At 53.5% G+C, this 23,182-nt stretch overlaps 1 protein-coding gene across 1 annotated transcript; it reads right to left on the minus strand.

The window, feature by feature from the left end:
• Positions 1-3,587: 3,587 nt before the first annotated feature.
• LOC135982768 (guanylate-binding protein 1-like) lies at positions 3,588-11,031 on the minus strand. The gene is made up of 10 exons (XM_065590942.1): positions 10,845-11,031; positions 10,553-10,680; positions 9,029-9,138; positions 7,970-8,172; positions 7,353-7,595; positions 5,929-6,209; positions 5,199-5,411; positions 4,499-4,601; positions 4,186-4,379; positions 3,588-3,782 (listed from the first exon to the last, which is right to left on the minus strand). Exons 1-10 carry the CDS (start codon positions 11,029-11,031, stop codon positions 3,588-3,590), a joined length of 1,857 nt encoding a protein of 618 aa, XP_065447014.1.
• Positions 11,032-23,182: the final 12,151 nt, after the last annotated feature.

Genomic DNA, 23,182 nt, shown 5'->3' on the forward strand with positions numbered 1-23,182 from the left:
CAAGGAAAGTGTGGGCCCCTTACTGAATGAGGGAGGCAACCTAGTGACCGAGGATGTGGAAAAAACTAATGTACTCAATGATTTTTTTGCCTCTGTCTTCACGAACAAGGTCAGCTCCCAGATTGCTGCACTGGGCAGTACAGCATGGGGAGAAGGTGACCAGCCCTCCGTGGAGAAAGAAGTGGTTCGGGACTATTTAGAAAAACTGGACAAGCACAAGTCCATGGGGCCGGATGCGCTGCATCCGAGGGTGCTAAAGGAGTTGGCGGGTGAGATTGCAGAGCCATTGGCCGTTATTTTTGAAAACTCATGACGATTCGGGGGAGGTCCCGGATGACTAGAAAAAGGCTAATGTAGTGCCCATCTTTAAAAAAGGGAAGAAGGAGGATCCGGGGAACTACAGGCCAGTCAGCCTCACCTCAGTCCCTGGAAAAATCATGGAGCAGGTCCTCAAGGAATCAATTATGAAACACTTAGAGGAGAGGAAAGTGATCAGGAACAATTAGCATGGATTCACCAAGGGCAAGTCAAGCCTGACTAACCTAATTGCCTTCTCTGAGGAGATAACTGGCTCTGTGGATGAGGGGAAAGCAGTGGATGTGTTATTCCTTGACTTTAGCAAAGGTTTTGATACGGTCTCCCACAGTATTCTTGCCGCCAAGTTAAAGAAGTATGGGCTGGATGAATGGACTGTAAGGTGGATAGAAAGCTGGCTAGATCGTCGGGCTCAACGGGTAGTGATCAATGGCTCCATGTCTAGTTGGCAGCCGGTTTCAAGCGGAGTGCCCCAAGGGTCGGTCCTGGGGCCGGTTTGTTTAATATCTTTATTAATGATCTGGAGGACGGTGTGGACTGCACTCTCAGCAAGTTTGCAGATGACACTAAACTGGGAGGCGTGGTAGATACATTAGAGGGTAGGGATCGGATACAGAGAGACCTATACAAATTAGAGGATTGGGCCAGAAAAAACCCGATGAGGTTCAACAAGGACAAGTGCAGAGTCCTGCACTTAGGACGGAAGAATCCCATGCACTGTTACAGACTAGGGACCGAATGGCTAGGTAGCAGTTCTGCAGAAAAGGACCTAGGGGTCACAGTGGACGAGAAGCTGGATATGAGTCAACAGTGTGCTCTTGTTGCCAAGAAGGCTAACGGCATTTTGGGCTGTATAAGTAGGGGCATTGCCAGCAGATCGAGGAACGTGATCGTTCCCGTTTATTCGACATTGGTGAGGCCTCATCTGGAGTACTGTGTCCAGTTTTGGGTCCCACACTACAAGAAGGATGTGGAAATATTGGAAAGAGTCCAGCGGAGGGCAACAAAAATGATTAGGGGTCTGGAGCACATGACTTATGAGGAGAGGCTGAGGGAACTGGGATTGTTTAGTCTCCAGAAGAGAAGAATGAGGGGGGATTTGATAGCAGCCTTCAACTACCTGAAGGGGGGTTCCAAAGAGGATGGAGCTCAGCTGTTCTCAGTGATGGCAGATGACAGAACAAGGAGCAATGGTCTCAAGTTGCAGTGGGGGAGGTTTAGGTTGGATATTAGGAAACACTATTTCACTGGGAGGGTGGTGAAGCACTGGAATGGGTTACCTAGGGAGGTGGTGGAATCTCCTTCCTTAGAGGTTTTTAAGGTCAGGCTTGACAAAGCCCTGGCTGGGATGATTTAGTTGGGAATTAGTCCTGCTTTGAGCAGGGGGTTGGACTAGATGACCTCCTGAGGGCCCTTCCAACCCTGATGGTCTATGATTCTATGATTCTATGAAATCAGTTTTTGTAATGACCCAACCACGCCCAGTCTTTATTCAGGCCTAATTTGATGGTGTCCACTTGGCTACCAATGTGATATACGCCATCATGTGCCAGCAATGCCCCTCTGCCATGTACATTGGCCAAACCAGACAGTCTCTACGCAAAAGAACAAATGGACACAAATCTGACATCAGGAATTATAACATTCAAAAACCAGTAGGAGAATACCTCAGCCTCCCCGGACACTCAATAACAGACTGAAAAGTGGTGATTCTTCAACAAGAAAACTTTAGAAACAGACTCCAATGAGAAACTGCAGAACTGGAATTAATTTGCAAAGTGGACACCATCAAATTAGGCCTGAATAAAGACTGGGAGTGGCTGGGTCATTACAAAACCTAATTTCCCCCACTGTTACTCACACCTTCTTGTCAACTGTTTGAAATGGGACACCCTCATTACCACTACAAAAGTGATTTTTCTTCCCTTGGTATCCTGCTGTTAATTGAATTGGCTCGTTAAACTGACCCCCCCACTTGGTAAGGCAACTCCCATCTTTTCATGTACTGTGTATTTATACCTCTCCACTGTATTTTCCACTCCATGCATCTGATGAAGTGGGTTTTAGCCCACGAAAGCTTATGCCCAAATAAATGTGTTAGTCTCTAAGGTGCCCATGCCAGTTCCCCTCCCTCGGCCTGGGGCTAGAGAGGTGTGATGAAGTGTGTGTGTGTGGGGGGGTTATTAGTGACAGTGCGTGCCTCAGTTTCCCTGTGTGCTGCATGTGTAATGAGGGAATAAGAGAGGGGTTGTTGTTGCAGGGGACTAGGTGTGACCTCACCTAGCAGTTGGGATCCCGGATACTGGCCTGGACATTGGGGACCCAGCGACTGGTGATCAGGGGGACCCCCAGCTTGGGAGCAGCTGGTTCTGGCCAGTGTAGGGACAATGGGCTGAGGAGAGAGGGGCTCGGAGACCTGACCAGCCCTGGGGTGAACAAAGGACAGAAGAGAGGGGCCCAGATGGCCTGTCAACCTGGGACTGAAGACAAAGGGCAGAGGAGGGGCTGTGGGGGAGGGGATTTAGGGGGCTCGGCTGGAAGGAGGCGGTTGGGCTGGGCTGAGCTGGGGACAAGGAGCAGCCAGAGCCCATGGGGACGGGACAGACCCACCTGCCCAGGGCTGAGACTGGCCAGGCCCAAGGACCCTGAGAACTGCCCGGGCTGGGTTCAGACGTTCAATAAACCTCCTGTGTGACGCTGGCGGAGAGTCACTGCAGCTAGAGATCGGGGGCGTTGCTCCCTCTGGGGGTGGGGGCCCCGGGGGCCCAGAGCGAGGGGACTCCCTGAGGGGCCCATGGCAGAGCCAGGCTGCTGGGGACTCAGAGGTGTGGTCCCAGGGGCCATACGGAGCCCAGAGAGCCCGGGGCCTAGGAGTCCGTGACAAGAGGTACCCAGGGTGTGGGACTCCAGGTTCCTAGGTGTGGGCAGTGTCTACGTCCCCTGGGGGTGATGTTCTGGTGGCCACCTCGCGTGAGTCCTGTCCCACAGATCAGGTAATGGGGCCAATCCATCCCGGTATCCCTCTCCAACAGCACCTGTGCATCTTGAGGTAGCACGTCTCCTACAATGCACCTCCCTGCAAGACCTTGTGGGGCGACATATTCCTCCCTGACCCAGCCCAGGCCATGAAGCGTGGAGGTGGAGAGCTGTCAGCGTTGCAGTCGGAACTAAGCATTACTAAGCTGCTTGCCGGTAGAGCGTCCTGTGGCAGGGGGTTCCGCGGGTGAACAGGGCGCTGGGGTAGAGAGGTAAGCGGGAGGCCAGGGGCCCCATCAGGACCAGCGCCCGGAGAGCTTGCCAAAGATGCCAGATAGCACAAGGCAGGCCCCTTCGCGCAGTGATGCCAGCGCTGATTCGATCCAGGACGGGTTCTGGAGCTCCTTGTTCTGCTGCTGCAGGCGCTGGATCTCAGCTTCAATGCGTGTGGCCTTCGCCTGGAGCCCCTCCTTCCTCAGGTTCTCCAGCTCCTGGGGGGCAGCGACAGCGTGAGGGGGATCCCCAGCCTGCCCCACGGGACAGCGCCCGCCCCACGGGCAGGGAGGAGTCACGGCAACAGTGTGGGGCTGGCCTGGGAGGAATGGGGGTCCAGGGCAGGGGGACCAGGGTGTGTGTGTGTCCCTGCCACCCCCCGCTGGAGGGGACAGGCCCTGCTCTGTCTGTGCACATGTCGTTCCCCACACTGAGCCCCCCAGCAATCCCGTCCCTGGGGGATCCGCCCCACAGGCCCATCTAGCCCGGTATCCCACCGCCTGCCTGCCATTTGCCAGCGCCCCGGCTACCCTACCCCCGGGCAGACTGAGGCCGGTGGCAAGGGTGCCCTTGCCCGGGCTGTGCCCATCCTGCCCCCTTAGCACCCGCCCCCCCCGGTACCTTCAGTTTCTGATCCAGCATCTTGCCCTGCTCCTCCAGCAGCTTCTTCCTCTCGTCCTCCAGCTTCTCCTTCAGCTGCCGCAGGTTCTCCTGGTAGCTGCGTTCCTGGTCCTTCAGCTTCTGCTGCAGCTCAGCCTCCTTCTGCTGCAGGACCTGCCGCTCCCGCTCGGCCGCCTCGGCCCGGGCTCGCTCGGCTGGCACGGGGAGAGAGAGGTGGGTCAGCACGGGGAGGGCCACGGTGACTCTGCCTGCCGGGGCTGCAGCCCAGTCCCCTCTCCCCCGTCCCAGCAGCACCACGTCCCCCGGTGTGTACCTGCCATCTCCTTCTCCTTCTCTGTCAGGGCCTTGTCCGTCTGCAGGATGGACTGGGCCGCGACCTCCTTGGACTGGAGGAACTCCTGCAGCACCTCGTCGGCCTGGGGATGGAGAGTGGGAGCCACCAGGTCAGGGGGGTTTGTCCCATAGGGCTGGATCTGGGTCGGGATTCTGGATTGCAGCACTGGAGAGGAACAGGGGACTGGCTGGCTTGGAGGGGGGCGGGGGCCTTTCCCCTCTAGGGGGCGCTGGCCCTGATCCGGCCCCACGACAGGGACTGGCTGGCTCAGGGGGGTGGGGGTGGGACATGGGGCCTTTCCCCTCTAGGGGGGCACCAGCTCCCATCCGGCCCCAGAGTCAGCATTTGGTTTCCACTCGACACCCTCGGTGCCTGTTCCAGATGAGCTGGGGCCGAACCTGGTTTTTGACAGGACAAAGGCGATAACTGGCCCCCACCAGCAGCCCCAGCAGAGAGGCCGAGGGCTGGAGGGGCCACGGGAACCAGGCACCCCGGCATGTTGGCAGTGGGGATGGCTGTGAGGATGGGGTCGGCTCACACTCTGATGCTGCCCCCGCTCTAGGGAGGTTCCAGGAACTGCCCATTGGGGAAGCTGATGCCTGGTTCTCAGCAGGGCTTCCTGGGCCGCACAATGAGGGGGCACAAAGACACACAGAGCCGGGCACCAGCCCTCTCCTACCTTTACCCCCTTCGCCGGCATCTGCCGGTATCTCTCCACCATCCGCTGCCGGTCGTCCAGGAAGCACTGGTAGCCCCCAGGCACCGAATAGACCCCCTGGCCGATCCGGTCGTCCAGCTCGTCCCACAGCTCCTGCAGGGCAGCCGTGCAGCGCTCCGAAGATGCCAGTTCGTTCCGGCGGCAGAGCTCCTGCTTCTGCTCCTCCAGGTGGCGCTGCCAGGTTGGGCACAGACAGGGCAGGCGTGAGCCGGGGCAGGTGCGTACAGACAGGGCAGGCGTGAGCCGGTGGAGGGGGGGGGTACAGACAGGGCAGGCGTGAGCGGGGGGGGGGTACAGACAGGGCAGGGTACGAGCCGGGGAGGGTACAGACAGGGCAGGGTACGAACCAGGACAGGGCCCGAATGAGGCAGGGATGTGAGCCAATCCGCATGTGCCCGGGGCTGGAGATTGCTTGTGACTGCAGCTGGGTGTGTCCCTACCTGTGTGATGCTGGTGGAAGTGCATCTGGGGGGCTTTGCAGCTTGTCACAGCAGCACAGGGTGAGAGGGAGCCCAGGCTGGTGGGACGGGGGGCTCTGTGGTACCCCAGATCCAGGTGGTGTCCCAGGGGGGAACCTATGACACCGGGGCTGGGAGATCCCTGAGAAAGGGGATCGGGGAGCCCCAGCCCCGCCCATCCCGCAGAGGGGCAGCTATCCCATTACCCCTGGGGCCAGCGCGAGGGGCTGTACCATGAGCTCCCCTTGGAAGCGGCGGTCGTCGTCCTTGAAGGCGCGCGCCATGAACGTCCGCAGCGCCTCCCGCTCACACTGGGCGTGCAGCTCCCGCAGCTCCTGCAGGGTCTCCATGGGCAGCGCCGCCCGCCGCCCGAGCTGCTCCTTGTAGACAGCCACGGCCTTCCGCACCGCCGCCGAGTTCTCGATCTGCGCCAGGGCCAGCACCGCACTCTCCACACAGGGCACCGCCCCGCTGCGGATGGCGGCCACGTAGGTCACTGCCAGGTTCCCCAGCACTGCCGGAGAGGCAGGGTCAGTGCCAGGTTCCCCAGCACTGCCAGAGAGGCAGGGTCAGTGCCAGGGTGCCCAGCACGATGGGGGGGGCAGGGTCAGTGCCAGGTTCCCCAGTGCCACCGGAGGGCCAGGGTCAGCTCCAGGGTGCCCAGTGCGGCCGGAGGGGCAGGGTCAGTGCCCAGTGTGCCCAGCCCCTCCCACACTGCTCCCTGCCCCTCCCTGCAGGACAGACACCAAGCCTGGGACGTGCCCCCCTCCCCACCCTGGATACGCCCCAGTCCCCCCATCCCAGTCAGAAATGCACCCCCATCCCCCTTCTCTGTGAGCAACTGGTGCCTCATTTCTCATTGGGACGCGCCTGGCATCACCCCCCAGCCATGGGGCGTTGCAGAGAAATGGCCCTACCAAATTCACGGTCTATTATGGTCAATTTCACAGCCAGAGGAATTAAAAATTGGTAAATTTCATGTTTTCAGATGTTTAAAAAGGGGATGGGGGGAGCTGTTGTTGGGGGGTCATGGAATTACCACCCTCACTTCGGTGCTGCCCCCAGAGCTGGACTCTGAAGGCAGCAACCGCAGAGCTTCCTGCAGCCGCAGGAGGTTCCTGGAGGTGGCGGTGGGTCTGATGCCCCCCCAGCACAGCTGTGCAGGAGATGGACAAGTCCTGCCCCTCCCCTGCCCATCTGGAGCTCGGGGCCCCCTTTGCTGGGGCGCTCCTAGGAACAAGGGGACATCAGATTACATGGGGAAAGGGCTTATTTCACGTTCCGTGACACATTTTTCATGTGAAATTGGTGGGGCCCAACCAACGGCCCCTGGAGACGCAGGCATCCCTCCCTGGGAAACGCACCCACAGGGCTATCTAGGCCTCTCCCCATCTCCCCTGGGATCCACTGACCAGATCTGCTCTGTCGGGCTCCCCCCACCCGGCCTGTTCTCCTCCGGGGGTTGTTTCCGTGGCTTTGCTCCACTCCTCAAGGATTTTCTAGTGCGCCCTCTAACCGCCCACCCCAGAGCTGGGTGCAGGCGCCAGCATTGGCCCCAACAGTGCTGGACACAGGGGACCCCCTCCCAGCTCGGTTCATCATGCCCAGCACCCCACAAGCCCTGCTGGCCCCCGGCCCCAGGGCTACCGATACTCACTGGCCCCAGTCACCACGTGGCCGCCTGGGATGGTCTTGGGCTGTGACATCTCCCAGACGTGGCGGCAGAACCGGGCCACCTGCTCCCGGAACTCGGGCTCCAGCTCGTCCTCCTGCAGCTCCTCCAGCCGGCGCATTTTCCTCCTGCTGGCCGGCAGGACAAAGACGAAGCATTTCCGGGCAGGGAAGAACCGGCGAATGCATTCGCGGGGCAGGTTGTAGAGCTTGGTTTGCTCACTGCTGCCTGGGGAGGAGACGGGAGCTGGGCAGCAGCCCTGCGCCGACATGCGGCTGCTTCTAGGGGGCAGCATGGTGGGTGTTGGACAGATTCCCTGGGGGAAGAGACCCCGATAGCCACAGGGGATTGAGGGGAGCCGGGGAACCATCCAAGCTGGAATGTGGCCAGGACAGCGAACGCCTCAACTCTCAGGGACCGGTAACCCCCGCAAGGTGTCAACAGCTTGGGATTGTGTCTCGAGCAAAAGTCACCCCCTCTGCAATCACAGCGCCCCCTAGTGCCACCCTGGGGCCAGCCCTGACTGCCAGGTTAGCCCCCACCCCACCCCCTGTAGCCCAGCGCTCCCTAGTGCCGTCCTGGGGACAGCACCGCTCCCCTACCCGTCTTTAGTTTCAGGGCGTTCTCCAGGTACTCGTCCTCGGTGATCTCCCGCCCATCCAGCTCCAGCTGCAGAATGAAATCCCGCACGGCCCACACAAAGGCCGGGAAGAATCGCACGAACTCGGCCGAATCTGCCCCCTCCTGCCGGCCACCCTGGCCCACCTCCTTCACCTTGATGCGCTCCGTTAACTCCGTCACGTAGCTGGGGGCCGGCTAAGGAACCAGAGATGCGTTGTCCCCTTCAGGGGGTCCCAATCCCTCAGGGCCCCCACAACCCACCTGCGATGGGGGCTCAGAAGTGACTGGGGGAAGGGGAGGATATTGTGACTGAGTAGGGAGCGGGGCGGACTGACCTGGGAATGTCGTCTAGTTTTGCTGGGACTGTCTGCATTGGGGGATGGGAGATCAGGGGGTGACTTCACTTGAGGGATAATACCTGAGCCTGTAACCTGAGCTCGGAGGGGGTTGGACCCAGGTGACACCTTTGCCTGGGAAACTGGACAAAGGCTGGAGAAGGAGCCCGGGGAGGGGGAGTGAGATGCTGGAGGGGGTTTCAGTTTTGGGCTGGCTGGGGAAATCGGAGCGAACCCCAAGGCTGGGGTCTAAGGTCCCTACCCCCCAGAAGAACCTGACTAAGGGGTCCTGTTTATGCCTACAAGCTCTGGTTTGGACTGTGTTCCTGTCGTGTAATAAACCTTCTGTGTTACTGGCTGGCTGAGAGTCACGGTGAATCGCAGGAAGCCGGGGGTGCAGGGCCTTGTCTCCCCCCAAACTCCGTGTCAGATATTTCATCACAACACCAGGAAGCAGGGATTGAACCCATCACTTTCAGGGTCCATAGCAGCCGCCTGCAGCACGGGACCTGAAGGAGCAACTCTGACAGCTGGTGGCAGTAGCGGGTTGTTATCCCCTCATGCGGAGTGGCCACTAGAGGGGGCCATGGTGCACACCCTGTGCTGTGGGTCACAATTTCGCAGGGGGTGAAGCGTTTAGATGGAAGCACGGGGCCCTTCCCCGGGGTCATGCCCCCCCCAGCCCCGGCCCTCAGGCAAGGATACTGCAGCTGGTCCATGGCCTGCTGGTCGATGGTGCCCCGGCTGTTATAGACCAGGGTGCTGCTGAGCAGCACGGCCAGCGCGAAGATCCACGTGTCGTTCTTCGCGTCGCCCTGGAATGACACCCACCGTAACCGTCCCAAGTGCATCCCAGCCGCAGAGCTCACAGCCCATCATAGAGCATGGCGGGATGGCCAACCCCAAGGCACAGATGGGGAAACTGAGGCACGGGGAAGGGATAGCCAGGGGAACAGCCCTCAGCTCTGCAGAATCCCAGCCCAGGCCACAATTAATTCCCATTCTTTAGGAAAGTCACTATTTGGGGTTGGCGTATTCCCCTCCCCCACCTCATTAAATCCCCAGCTCCCGGAGGCACGGGAGGGGGCGGAAGCTCCCATTGCTCTCCTTTTATCGAAGTAAGTTTCTAACCGATGTGTCTCCGTTAAAACTTTGGGAAGGCAACAACCCCCTCCCCGCCCCCTGGGGTCCAGCTGCAGCAGCCCCCACTGCAGGGCATGGAGTTTGCAGCGAGTCTTGTGCATTTTTTGGGTCTTGACTTTTTTTTGCCCACTCGTGGCTGGCGATGCCGGCTCCTCCCTCCACCAATCCTTTTTGAAGGATCCATCTTATTGGCCGTGTCTGAGCCCCTCTCCAGCGTGAAGGTATTTATTGTCACACTTCCTCTGGCAGTCTGGGTGGGGAAACTGAGTCCAAGGTCACCCAGGGGGTCTGTGGAGCAGGGATTTGAACCCAGTTCTCCTGAATGCCAGGCCTGCCCTCCATCGCTACAGCAGGTTGGGAAATTGTCGCTGGAGAACGTTGAATTGTTGATACCAAAATCACTGGTGAAACAGGGTCGGTTCAGGTTTCCTGACTTGAAAAATTATTGGGAAAAAAGTTTCAGAATTGTGGAAACAGCCCGAATGGCTGTTTGTCTACTCGGAAACTGGCCGTTTTTCAAGGCAACGCGATGTCTCGTTGCCAAGGTTTTGGTAAATTTGGACCAAGTTAAGAAAGAAAGAAAAAATGGTCAATCAAAATGAAATGTTTGAAAATGATCCAAGTTTTTTGCGTGACCTGGACCCAAGACACATTTCCGATTTTCAGGCCCTGGCACTTTTCCCCCATTTTGACTTTTCATCGCAATTCAGGATGGGAAACATTTTTGATATCTCAACAGTTCTCCCCGGGCAGGACAAGAGTTTCCAGACACACCCCTGGGCCTCTCGTCCCAGCCCTGCCACGGCATCCCCAGCCCTCCCGGCATTGGCACTGCCCCCCTCAGAGGGCGTCAGCCCCACATCAGACAGCCCCTCCTTCCCCTACATGGGGCTCGCTGAGTCTGTCCTTTAGCAGAGGGAGCTCCTTAAATACCCCAACCCCTTTCCCAGCATGCCTTGCCCTGAACTACAAGTCCCAGCAGCCCCTGGGAACTACAAGTCCCAGCAGCCCCTGCGTGCCGAGGGGAATTCCATCCCGCTCTGCAAATTGGCTGATTCTCATACACTGACCCCCACCCCCACTCACCTTCTCCACGTCGCCCAGCCCCTCGGTGTCCAGCAGCACCAGGGTGTGGCCGGCCCGGCGGGGGTGGGGCAGGCACCACATCCAGATGCCCTTGGTGTGCGACTGGATGGTGGAGCCCAGCGAGAACCCTGGGGAGAGAGAGGTGGAGCTGGGACAGATGCAGAGCGAGGGAACCCAGGAGTCCTGCCTCCCAGCCCCCCCTGCTCTGACCCACTAGAACCCACTCCACTGCCACCGCCAGATAGACAACCCAGGAGTCCTGGTGCCCAGGGGCAGGACTCACATCTCTCACCTGTTCTCTTGCCGGCCAGTTTGTTCATGAGGTAGGACTTGCCGGTGCGGTACAGCCCGGCGATGGCCACCACCACCACGGGCTGGTGGATCTCCGCCAGCACCCGCAGTGCCTCCTGCTGCACCTGCAGCTCCCCCGCTGGGCTGTTCTCGATCAGGCAGACAGGGGCCAGCATGGGGATCTCCATCGTGCTGGGTGGGTGGCCTGTGGGACACAGAGCAGGGAGGGTCAGCGCGGGGGTGTGTGTGTGAGGCATGGGGGGGCAGTGAGACACAGAACCAGGCCCCCCAAACTGCAGGAGACTCTTCCACCCACCCCGGTGCAGTGTACGGACCCCAGCATCGCCCGCTGCAGCTCACCCCGGGCAAACAAGCCCTGGCGCTCCTGGGCATCGCTGCAGACCCCCAGCCGGTGCCCCTTTAATCACACCGAGCGGGGCTGCTGCTGGAGGGGCAGGACGGTCCAGTGGTTAGAGCGCCAGCCTGGGGCATGTCTGGCGAAAGCGGTGGCTCAGAGTGAAACGCTGACAATACCTCCCCCCTTTGTGCCATCTGCAAACTTTATTAGCACATTCCCACGTTCTGTGCCAAGGTCAGTAATGAAAATGTTAAATAAGGTTGGTCCCAAAACCGATCCCTGAGGAGCTCCGCTAGTGACCTGCCTCCAGCCTGACAGATCACCTTCCAGTGTGACCCCTCGTAGTCTCCCCTTCAACCAGTCCCTTACCGACCTTTCAGTTCTCCTATTAATCCCCCTCTTCTCCAATGTAAGTAATAGTCTCTCGGGTGGAGCTGTGTCAAATGCCCGTCTGACACCAGGGAGGTTGGATCTACGGCTTCCTTTGTCTAAGACACCAGCTCTCTTCTCAGCGAGAGACACCAGTGACTCCGTTACACCTCGAATCCAGCCATCGAAACCATCAGACAAATACCTACAATCACTTTCTACCATTTCCGCGACTCACCCCCCGTTTGTTGCGAGTGCCCAGCCAATCCTGTGATTCTGGGGCCTGACTTGTCTTTTGAAGGCTTGGTGTTGGCTCTGCTGTGCCATGTGCAGGGACCAGACTTTTCAGCAGTAACTAGTGATTTGGGGCCTTGAGTTTTCAGCATCTTTATAAGGGGTCTTGGGTTTTAGAGCACCCGCCCCTCTGAAAATCAGGCCTTGAAAGCGCCTCATGTTGGGCGCTTAAAAACTGCAGCCCCCCAACTCCCTATTGCAAATCTTGGCCAGTGTCTCTTCAGGGAAATGCCCCATTCCCATCAATCTGTAGGGGACTGTTGTCCCAGAAGAAAGGGGAAGGGGGGATGGGAAATCCGGACCCTGAGACTGACAGTCCCAGGGGCAATGGGGAGAGGCCAATGCTCCAGGTCAGCCTGATTGACAGGGTGGGCAGGCGAGTCAGGGAGTCAGGTGGTCGGGGGGGCCCGTCCTCCATGGGAGCTGGAATTGCCTGGGTCAGACAGTGGGGCCGAGCTAAGGGGAGAGCAGGGGCCTGAGCTGGGCTGGGAGCAGAACTGGGCCAGCTAGAGGGGCCAGAGAAGCAGCCCAGGGGGCTGGAGGCCGAGCAGCAGCAGCAGCCGTGCTGAGGCCGAGTGGAGCTGGAGCCGTCCGGAGCTGGGTGCGGTGAGCAGCTGGGGAGTGGAGGGGGACCCTGGGCACCAAGCCCAGCTCAGGGAGACGCTCCCAGCCAAGAGGCCCTGCAGGCCAGACTTTGGGGGGATTGTAACCCCGACCGGGCGGGGGCGACACTGGGAAGAAGGGTCCTGCCACCTAGAGCCTGAGGGTGTGTGGCCATCGCCAGAGCAAGTGTCCAACCCGCAGCATCTCTGCAACACGGCTAGGGAGTCGGCAGGGGCCTAGGACGTGTGAGGAACAGACTGAACTTCCCTGACATTCCAGAGACGCTGGTTGTGACGTCGCCGGGCCACAGAGCGGAGTGACGGGTTTTCCTTGCACCTTTCCCAGTCGCTCCTTATTTTCTTAAATTGCTGTTTGATAAGTTGTATTTGCTTTGAACTGTGTGTGATGATCAGTGGGTCGGGGAAGCATCCAGTGCAGAGAGAGCACCCCGCAGTGGGGACACCCGAGCCCCTGCCCTAAGTGACCACGACAAGGTTGGGGGTCGAGCCCCCAGGAATCCTGGGCCCAGCCTTGTTGGGGTTACGAGGACTCTGCCAGACAGGAGAGTGGAAGGGGAGCCCTCGAGGTCAGGCAGGCTCTGGGTAAAGGGAGTGGGAGTGAGGACTCAGATCCTTTCACTAGCCCACTTCACCGGGGTAGCGTATACGCCAGGAAAGTTCCCCACAATAGCAGGACCATCCCCCACTTACACAGGCTCAGCACACACACACTCCAAACAGAGCACACCACAGTCTTCAAGCACACAGCAAACAAGCTGTCAGACAAACACCCCAAAAAGCGCATGGTCTCAATGCCTCCCCTTGGAGAAATCCCTAGGTAATACTCCTGCTACCTTTGCCAGGTCTTTGTTCTCTCCTCTTGTAAATACAGAGGGCAGTCCCCAGGATCACAGCTATTCCCACAGCTCCTGGGACAGAGCCCCAAGTGTGGCTGCGATCAGAGCTCTCAGCCTCTGAAGCTGCAATAGGAGAAATGAATGGGATTTTTTTCAGAATTCAGATTACAAATGGAAGGTAGATGGAATCATTGACCATGGTGGGAGGCTCTGGAAGAAACCTGCCAGAAATAATTCCCCCACCGCTGGTGAGTTCCCACCAGACGCCCTGTCTGCAGGGTGGCTGTATCCTTTTCAGATGACGGGGCTGTATTTTAGACTTCAGAAGAGGCCGGTGGGTGGGTGGAACCTTAGGAGATAAAATGGCAGCTGAGCTGACAATAAGCCGATATGGCAAAATTCTGTTAGATCCGATCTCTTCCCAACCTCCCCATCCCCTGGCCAGCCAGGATCGTTCCCTCCAGTTCCCTCTGTAGGCTTGCCCCGGCCCATCGCATGGAACTTGCCTCTTCTTAGCTCAGCCCCCCTCCACTGTCCTTCTGTCTGTCTATCACAGGCCTCCTCTCTGCTCCCTCCCCACTGTGGGGGCAGCAGCCTCCTCTCTGCCGCCCAGCCCCGTCAGAGCAGCTGACTTGTTATGTGTCAATTCCCTCCGAATGTTGATGGGAACTACGCAGGCCGACCAGCCGGCCCACCCGTCTCCCCGGCTGGCTGGCTTCGCAACTGGCCAGCAAACGGGGCTGCCCAGGGGAGGAGCGCTACTTGGGTTTCTTTTCTATTTTATTGTTTGATATTTGCATTACAGCAGTGCTGAGAATCCCAGATCAGGCTCAGGGCCCGGCTCTGTGGGACACATAGTCCAGGCCCTCAAGCGTTGTAACTTACATTGGCCTGCGGTGACACATCCCAGGAGCACTGGAAACCAAAGCAGCCGCATCGTCTCTGAAGGAGGGGAGCACGGGCGGGAGCTAAAACAATATTCATAAATAGAGAGTCTGTTCCTAGGAATATTAGCGCTTAAGGTAACAAGGACCAATACACTCGTCCTCCAGTCAATGACACAGACTCAACTCCCTGCCCATCACAACAGCTACCTGCTGAAGGACAGGGCCTTCTCGCCTCAGCTAGTCCTCGGCCCACTGCTCAGCTTGAGAACTGGTAAAAGGGGACGTGGAAAACCCTCACACCTGGTTTCTAGGCATAAACCACCTGAAAGTATCCTGCTCGGGGCGGGTGTGAAACACTGTTTGCTCACCAATCCTGTCAATACACCTAGGGACACATTCTTCCGGAGACTTAGAATCTCTCGCTTACTCACCTGCACTGAAGCCCGGCCTACACTGAAACATGTAGCAGCTAAACTCAGTTCTAACGGACAGGAATCCGGGCAGGAACCGCAGTTACTGGTCCCTGTTTTATCACCATTCAGTCCCATGTACAAACTGCTAGGCTCAGAGCTGGCTGCAGCAGGGTGCTTGTCAAATTTGATAGAATCGACTGTTGCTCAATATTTAAGTGAATGAAGTTTCTAACCTACCAGTAATCGCAGCAAAGCCGATGAGAAACCAGAACTGTGCATTTTATTTTACATGTTGGACACATTATGATTTCGTTTTTTCACCAGACATTTTCCTGTCTCTGTATTTTGCAGTGATGCAGAAAGCCGAAAAGTGTGCAAGAAGCTGGAAACAGATCCTAATTCGAAGGCGAAAGAGGTGGGATTATTGCATTATAAGCAAGTATGGGGCTGGGATGAGATTTGCTGTTACTAATTGTTCAAGCGAGGAAAGAGGGCATGTGCTCTCACAGCACACCCGTGATTTTACACATGCCTCAGGGGCCACCTGAAACCTTTGTAAGATGGGGAGAAGGCAGGATTGGATCCCCCCTCCTCATCCCCTTGCCATTAAACAACTTTTTATAGAAGATGGATACTGTATAAAATGGCACATTTTCAGTGACTGGATCTGCCCAGCTTCATCCGAGTTGCAGCTGGTGATTTCAGTGACAAGAATAGGAGCTTCCTGCTTTGTACCCACAGAGTCATACAGTTTAAGGCCAGAAGGAGCCACCGGATCATCTAGTCTGCCCTTCTGTAGATCACAGGCCACCACCAACCCCACCCAGCACCTGCACACTACACCCAACAGCCTACAGGAGACTAGGCTATGATGTGCCACAGGCAGAGAATAGGTGTGTGACAATGCAGGAACATTGCCTGAGTCTGCAGAGAGCCTGAACCAATTGCTCTGAGAATGGTGAGCTGCCCTGAGCATGAGGAACACAGCAGAGCACCTGGGCCATTGACTCAGAGCTGTGAGTGCTCCTGCTCCCTTTTAGTCTCACAGGAGCATCAGCTCTACCACCCGATGAAACTGGCTTTCAGGAGCGGATCGTGTTAGTGGCTGGAGAGGGAAAGAATGGGCTTGAACACAATGCTCATGGGGCTTAGGGATTCAGAGCTGCTCCAGAGAAGGACATGCAGAGACAAGAACAGACGCTCTCTGAGACCAGGAAGAAGGAGAGAAACTGGAGAAGGAAGAGCAACACCGGGTCGGAATGACAGCGGCTTAAAGAGGAGCAGATTTTCTCACTGAATGACAGTGCTGTGATTATAGAGTACAGAACAAATAAGGAACAAAGCCTAGTTTACTCCGTAAAGGCCCCGTTCTTCCCTTACTGTCTGTGCAGCTCCCACTCCTCAGTGGGAGATCCACTGTGGATGGAGTAGGAAGTCCTGAATTGAGGTCCTAGCCCATGAACTAGAAACAACCATGGATTCCAGCCCTCTCTCCAATATGCTTTCCACACCTTTGTTGTGCACTCAGCGACTTGTTCTGGACTCACTGATGCCATCAACCAGAAGCCCAACCAGTTACCAAACTCCCTGCTAAGTAAAGGGCAAAGTACAAGTGCTAATTATGCTTGTTTATCTTCAGGGAGAGCCATTTAATGACAGACATATCCTGTGTACTTTAACCTATGGATGGAAAGATACGATAATTCTTGTAAAACTCACCAGTCAAGGCGGCTAATGGATGCTGCCGGGGTCTGCACTAGATCCAAATATATTTGATGCTTTCGTCCCAGTCCTACAGGAAGGCAAGGCACAATTAAGGGAGGAGTGTGGTAAAAGCTAGGGTTCTAGGAACCCTGTGGTTTGTTCGCACACATGTGCCCAGGCCCACAGGAACATACCTTGCCGTGGTCTGGGGAAAATCCATTTACATTTGGCTGAGTTACAGAGGTTTAAAAAATTTAAAAATCCCAGAATCTGCACATTCAGAGTAATATTTTTTTACTAACAATGCTACTAATGATCTTCCAGCATTTCATTTGTTCTGCACAGGCACGTGTGACAAAGTGTCCTGATTGTTTCACATTTGCTACCTGGTCACCCTAACACACACACACACACACACACACATCTTTACAGTTTTGTTCACTAACCTATGGCATCTTGGGTTTTAATGTAGACCCATCTGATAGTGGAGCTAAATTCTGCAGCAGTGTTAATTATGTTAATTTATTCTGGCGCCATGCCCTTCATTATTTTATGAAATGGCTGTAAAAGAAACCAAACCACAAAGTGTCGGCACATGTTAGATACAGTTAGACAGGAAGACACTTCATTAAAGCCCCAGCATATGCCAGACTGTGTAAAACAAAACTGTCTAAGTTTGGAGCCGTAGACAGAGCACCTGGGAAAAGAGGAGAATTCCCTCTTCCCTTTGAACATTCTGCTTCCTAGACCACAAACCTGACATCAAAATACAAATAATAAACCAACGAGGAGACCAGTGGCACCTTTAAGACTAACAGATTTATTTGGGCATCTGCTTTTGTGGGTAAAAAACCACTTCTTCAGATGCAGGTGCACGAAAGCGGATGCCCAAATAAATCTGTTAGTCTTAAAGGTGCCACCGGACTCCTCGTTGTTTTTGTGGATACAGACTAACACAGTTACCCCCGATACAAATAAAAGACTCACCTATGGGGAGAAGGTCCCTCAGACCTGCAGGTCTTGTACTAAGCAGTGGACAAATTATAAGGTTTAGTTCCTGGTACAAGGATGACCAGGAGTCAGTTACTCATTGCTAGATGTAAAAGTGAAAGGAATTTGGGGTAATCTTTGGAATGTGATCACATTGGTGCAGGGATTGCATGCTACACTCAAATGTACATCTACACCCTCTGCTTCCAGACATGTAGTGTCACTGACACTGGGGCCGGCACTAGCTAGAGACACTGCCGGTTGGTTCCTCCAAGTCGGGCCGAGCGTCTCCCTGGCAGAGAGCAGGAACGAGCCCGAGAGGCGGGAGAGGTTAGCGGGCCTGGGCCGCGTCTTTCACACGTTCACAACCAGGCTTTTCTAATGCACTGTGTGATTGTGGGGCCCAGCCCAAGACCCCAGTGTCGGAAAGCGCTGAGGACCCACGCACTGAAAATTGGGCCCCTGGGTGGCGTCTCATGTAGGACTCCCAAAATCACAAACCACATTTGAAAATCTTGGCGTGCACCGCATTTTGCAGGCTGTGAGATGCAGCCAGGGACAGACAGTGACTCACGAAGCTGTAAGCAGCCCCCTAGTGTGCGCCCCCGCTCCACTGGCCTGGGTGCTGCCGGATTTCCTTAGGTACAGTCAGAGACAGTAAACAAAATGCAGAGACTCTAGCACATAAGAACATAAGAACGGCCGTACCGGGTCAGACCAAAGGTCCATCCAGCCCAGTATCCCGTCTACCAACAGTGCCCCAATGGGGCTACCAATGCCAGGTGCCCCAGAGGGAGTGAACCTAACAGGTAATGATCAAGTGATCTCTGTCATAACTATAAAGGGAAGGGTAACAGCTATCCTGTGTACAGTACTATAAAATCCCTCCTGGCCAGAGACTCCAAAATCCTTTTCCCTGTAAAGGGTTAAGAAGCTCAGGTAACCTGGCTGTCATCTGACCTAAAGGACCAATAAGGGGACAAGATACTTTCAAATCTTGGGGGGGGGGGGGGGAAGGCTTTTGGTTGTGCTCTTTGTTTTAAGGGGTTGTTCGCCCTCGGGACTGAGAGGGACCAGACATCAATCCAGGTTCTCCACATCTTTCTAAACAAGTCTCTCCTATTTCAAACTTGTAAGTAAACAGCCAGGCAAGGCGTCTTAGTTTTCCTTTGTTTTCTCAACTTGTAAATGTACCTTTTACTAGAGTGTTTATCTTTGTTTGCTGTACTTTGAACCTAAGACAGAGGGGGGTCCTCTGAGTTCTTTAAGTTTGATTACCCTGTAAAGCTATTTTCCATACTGATTTTACAGAGATGATTTTTACCTTTTTCTTTAATTAAAAGCCTTCTTTTTAAGAACCTGGTTGATTTTTCCTTGTTTTTTAGATCCAAGGGAGTTGGATCTGTATTCACCAGGAATTGGTGAAAGGAAGGAGGGGGGAAGGGTCAATTTCTCCTTGTTTTAAGATCCAAGGGGTTTGGATTTGTATTCACCAGGGAATTGGTGAAAGGTTTCTCAAAGCTTCCCAGGGAAGGGAATGGTGGCAGCGGACCAGATCTAAGCTGGTAGTTAAGCTTAGAAGTCCTCATGCAGGCCCCCACACTTGTACCCTAAAGTTCAAAGTGGGGATACAGCCTTGACAATCTCTCTCCTGCCATCCATCTCCATCCTCTGACAAACAGAGGCTAGGGACACCATTCCTTACCCATCCTGGCTAATAGCCATTAATGGACTTAACCTCCATGAATTTATCCAGTTCTCTTTTAAACGCTGTTATAGTCCTAGCCTTCACAACCTCCTCAGGCAAGGAGTTCCACAAGTTGACTGTGCGCTGTGTGAAGAAGAACTTCCTTTTATTTGTTTTAAACCTGATGTCCATTAATTTCATTTGGTGGCCCCTAGTTCTTATAAGTAAATAACTTTTCCTTATTCACTTTCTCCACACCACTCATGATTTTATACACCTCTATCATATCCCCCCTTAGTCTCCTCTTTTCCTAGCTGAAAAGTCCTAGCCTCTTTAATCTCTCCTCACATAGGACCCGTTCCAAACCCCTAATCATTTTAGTTGCCCTTCTCTGAACCTTTTCTAGTGCCAGTATATCTTTTTTGAGATGAGGAGACAACATCTCTATGCAGTATTCAAGATGTGGGCATACCAGGGATTTATATAAGGGCAATAAAATATTCTCTGTCTTATTCTCTATCCCTTTTTAATGATTCCTAACATCCTGTTTGCTTTTTTGACTGCCATTGCACACTGCATGGACGTCTTCAGAGAACTATCCACGATGACTCCAAGATCTTTTTCCTGACTTGTTGTAGCTAAATTAGCCCCCATCATATTGTATGTATAGTTGGGGTTATTTTTTCCAATGTGCATTACTTTACATTTATCCACATTAAATTTCATTTGCCATTTTGTTGCCCAATCACTTAGTTTTCTGAGATCTTTTTGAAGTTCTTCAGTCTGTTTTGGTCTTAACTATCTTGAGCAGTTTAGTATCATCTGCAAAGTTTGCCACCTCACTGTTTACCCCTTTCTCCAGATCATTTATGAATAAGTTGAATAGGATCAGTCCGAGGACTGACCCTTAGGGAACACCACTAGTTACCCCTCTCCATTCTGAGAATTTACCATTAATTCCTACCCTTTGTTCCCTGTCTTTTAACCAATTCTCAATCCATGAGAGGATCTTCCCTCTTATCCCATGACAACTTAATTTACATAAGAGCCTTTGGTAAGGGACCTTGTCAAAGGCTTTCTGGAAATCTAAGTACACTATGTCCACTGTATCTCCCTTGTCCACATGTTTGTTGACCCCTTCAAAGAACCCTAATAGATTAGTAAAATATGATTTCCCTTTACAGAAACCATGTTGACTTTTGCCCAACAATTTATGTTCTTCTATGTGTCTGACAAGGTTATTCTTAACTATTGTTTCAACTAATTTGCCCGGTACTGATGTTAGACTTACCGGTCTGTAATTGCCAGGATCACCTGGCAAAGTGCTCCACTTAGGAAGGAAAAATCAGTTTCACACATACAGAATGGGAAGAGACTGTCTAGGAAGGAGTATGGCAGAAAGGGATCTAGGGGTTATAGTGGACCACAAGCTAAATATGAGTCAACAGTGTGATGCTGTTGCAAAAAAAGCAAACGTGATTCTGGGATGTATTAACAGGTGTGTTGTGAGCAAGACACGAGAAGTCATTCTTCCGCTCTACTCTGCGCTGGTTAGGCCTCAACTGGAGTATTGTGTCCAGTTCTGGGCACCGCATTTCAAGAAAGATGTGGAGAAATTGGAAAGGGTCCAGAGAAGAGCAACAAGAATGATTAAAGGTCTTGAGAACATGACCTATGAAGGAAGGCTGAAAGAATTGGGTTTGTTTAGTTTGGAAAAGAGAAGACTGAGAGGGGACATGATAGCAGTTTTCAGGTATCTAAAAGGGTGTCATAAGGAGGAGGGAGGAAACTTGTTCACCGTAGCCTCTAAGGATAGAACAAGAAGCAATGGGCTTAAACTGCAGCAAGGGAGGTCTAGGTTGGACATTAGGGAAAAGTTCCTAACTGTCAGGGAGGTTAAACACTGGAATAAATTGCCTAGGGAGGTTGTGGAATCTCCATCTCTGGAGATATTTAAGAGTAGGTTAGATAAATGTCTATCAGGGATGGTCTAGACAGTATTTGGTCCTGCCATGCGGGCAGGGGACTGGTCTCGATGACCTCTCAAGGTCCCTTCCAGTCCTAGAATCTATGAATCTATGAAAAAAACCTCTAGAGCCCTTTTTAAATATTGGCGTTACATTAGCTATCTTCCAGTCATTGGGTACAGAAGCTGATTTAAAGGACAGGTTACAAACCATAGTTAATAGTTCCGCAATTTCACATTTGAGTTCTTTCAGAACTCTTGGGTGAATCCCATCTGGTCCCGGTGACTTGTTAATGTTACGTTTATCAATTAATTCCAAAACCTTCTCTAGTGACACTTCAATCTGTGACTGTTCCTCAGATTTGTCACCTACAAAAGCCGGCTCAGGTTTGGGAATCTCCCTAACATCCTCAGCCGTGAAGACTGAAGCAAAGAATCCATTTAGTTTCTCTGCAATGACTTTATCGTCTTTAAGCGCTCCTTTTGTATCTCGATCGTCCAGGGGCCCCACTGGTTGTTTAGCAGGCTTCCTGCTTCTGATGTACTTCAAAAACATTTTGTTATTACCTTTGGAGTTTTTGGCTAGCCGTTCTTCAAACTCCTCTTTGGCTTTTCTTATTACATTTTTACACTTAATTTGGCAGTGTTTATGTTCCTTTCTATTTACCTCACTAGGATTTGACTTCCACTTTTTAAAGGAAGTCTTTCTATCTCTTACTGCTTCTTTTACATGGTTGTTAAGCCAAGTCACAGTGGCTCTTTTTTAGTTCTTTTACTGTGTTTTTTAATTTGGGGAATACATTGAAGTTGGGCCTCTATTATGGTGTCTTTAAAAAGCGCCCACGCAGCTCGCAGGGATTTCACTTTAGTCACTGTACCTTTTAATTTCTGTTTAACTAACCCCCTCATTTTTGCATAGTTCCCCCTTTTGAAATTAAATGCCACAGTGTTGGGCTGTTGAGATGTTGTTCCCACCACAGGGATGTTGAACGCTATTGTATTACTGTCACTATTTCCAAGCGGTCCTGTTATAGTTACCTCTTGGACCAGCTCCTGCGCTCCACTCAGGACTAAATCGAGAGTTACCTCTCCACTTGTGGGTTCCCGTACCAGCTGCTCCATGAAACAGTCATTTAAAGTATCGATAAATTTTGTCTCTGCATTTCGTCCTGAGGTGACATGTTCCCAGTCAATATGGGGATAATAGAAATCCCCCACTATTATTAAGTTCTTAATTTTAATAGCCTCTCTAATTTCCCTTAGCATTTCATAGTCACTATCACTGTCCTGCCACTCCCCGGCCCCGCACAACCTGTTCTGTCTTTCCGATATATTTTGTACCCGGAATGATTGTGTCCCATTGATTGTCCTCAGTCCACCAGGTTTCTATGATGCCTATTATATCAATATCCTCCTTTAACATGAGGCACTCTAGTTCACCCATCTTATTATTTAGACTTCTAGCATTTGTGTACAAGCACTTTAAAAACTTGTCACTGTTTATTTGATGCCCTTTTCATCTGGAAGGAGGGTCCCCACTATGGGAAGGTTTCCCTCTGCTCCCGTTAACTGCTCTGCTTCCCTGGGCCTTTCATCCTCCTCAACAGCGCAGGGGCTGTCTGACCGGAGGTGGGACAATTCGACCGTGTCCTGGAAAGCCTCATCAACATACCTCTCTGTCTCCCTTAGCTCCTCCAGTTCCGCTACCCTGGCCTCCAAAGTCCGTACGTGGTCTCTGAGGGCCAGGAGCTCCTTACACCGAATGCACACATACCTCAACCGCCCACAGGGCAGGTAATCATACATACTGCATTCAGTGCAATAAACTGGATAGCCCCCACTCTGCAGCTGGGCTTCTGCCTGCATTGTCTCCTGCAGCTACCTAGGTTACTGACAGGGGTTTTTGTTTAAATCAAGAAGATTTGAATATAGTTTAGTTTAAAGGTTTTAAAGAATGGCAAGTGAACCTCACCCCCTTCCCACTCCCCTTCCAAACTCCCTCTCGAAGCTCCCTGTTAGCGGCCCCTGGTCACTGTCTCACTGCTTTATAAAGCCCTGGCCTTCTTGATAGCCCCGCCCCCTGACTAAGGCTCAGCCAATGAACAGAGGCTTCTAGATTTAAAACCTTGTTTGTAAGCTCACAGCTTCCAACTGCCGGCCACAGCACACGTCCTTCAACCAACCAACCAACCAACCAAACAGACGGACAAAC

The sequence above is a fragment of the Chrysemys picta genome, chromosome 4 (genome assembly GCF_011386835.1).
Source record: "Chrysemys picta bellii isolate R12L10 chromosome 4, ASM1138683v2, whole genome shotgun sequence".
In the NCBI taxonomy this organism is placed as follows: domain Eukaryota; kingdom Metazoa; phylum Chordata; order Testudines; family Emydidae; genus Chrysemys; species Chrysemys picta.

Bases quoted from the DNA above. Each gene is read 5' to 3' on its own strand.
- LOC135982768 (XM_065590942.1), bottom strand. From the start codon at position 11,031: ATGGAGATCCCCATGCTGGCCCCTGTCTGCCTGATCGAGAACAGCCCA. The intron at 10,681-10,844 runs GTGAGAGATGTG...CTCTCTCCCCAG, and splicing joins ACTGGCCGGCAAGAGAACAG to GGTTCTCGCTGGGCTCCACC. The intron at 9,139-10,552 runs GTGAGTGGGGGT...GTGTCATTCCAG, and splicing joins GGCTGGGCGACGTGGAGAAG to GGCGACGCGAAGAACGACAC.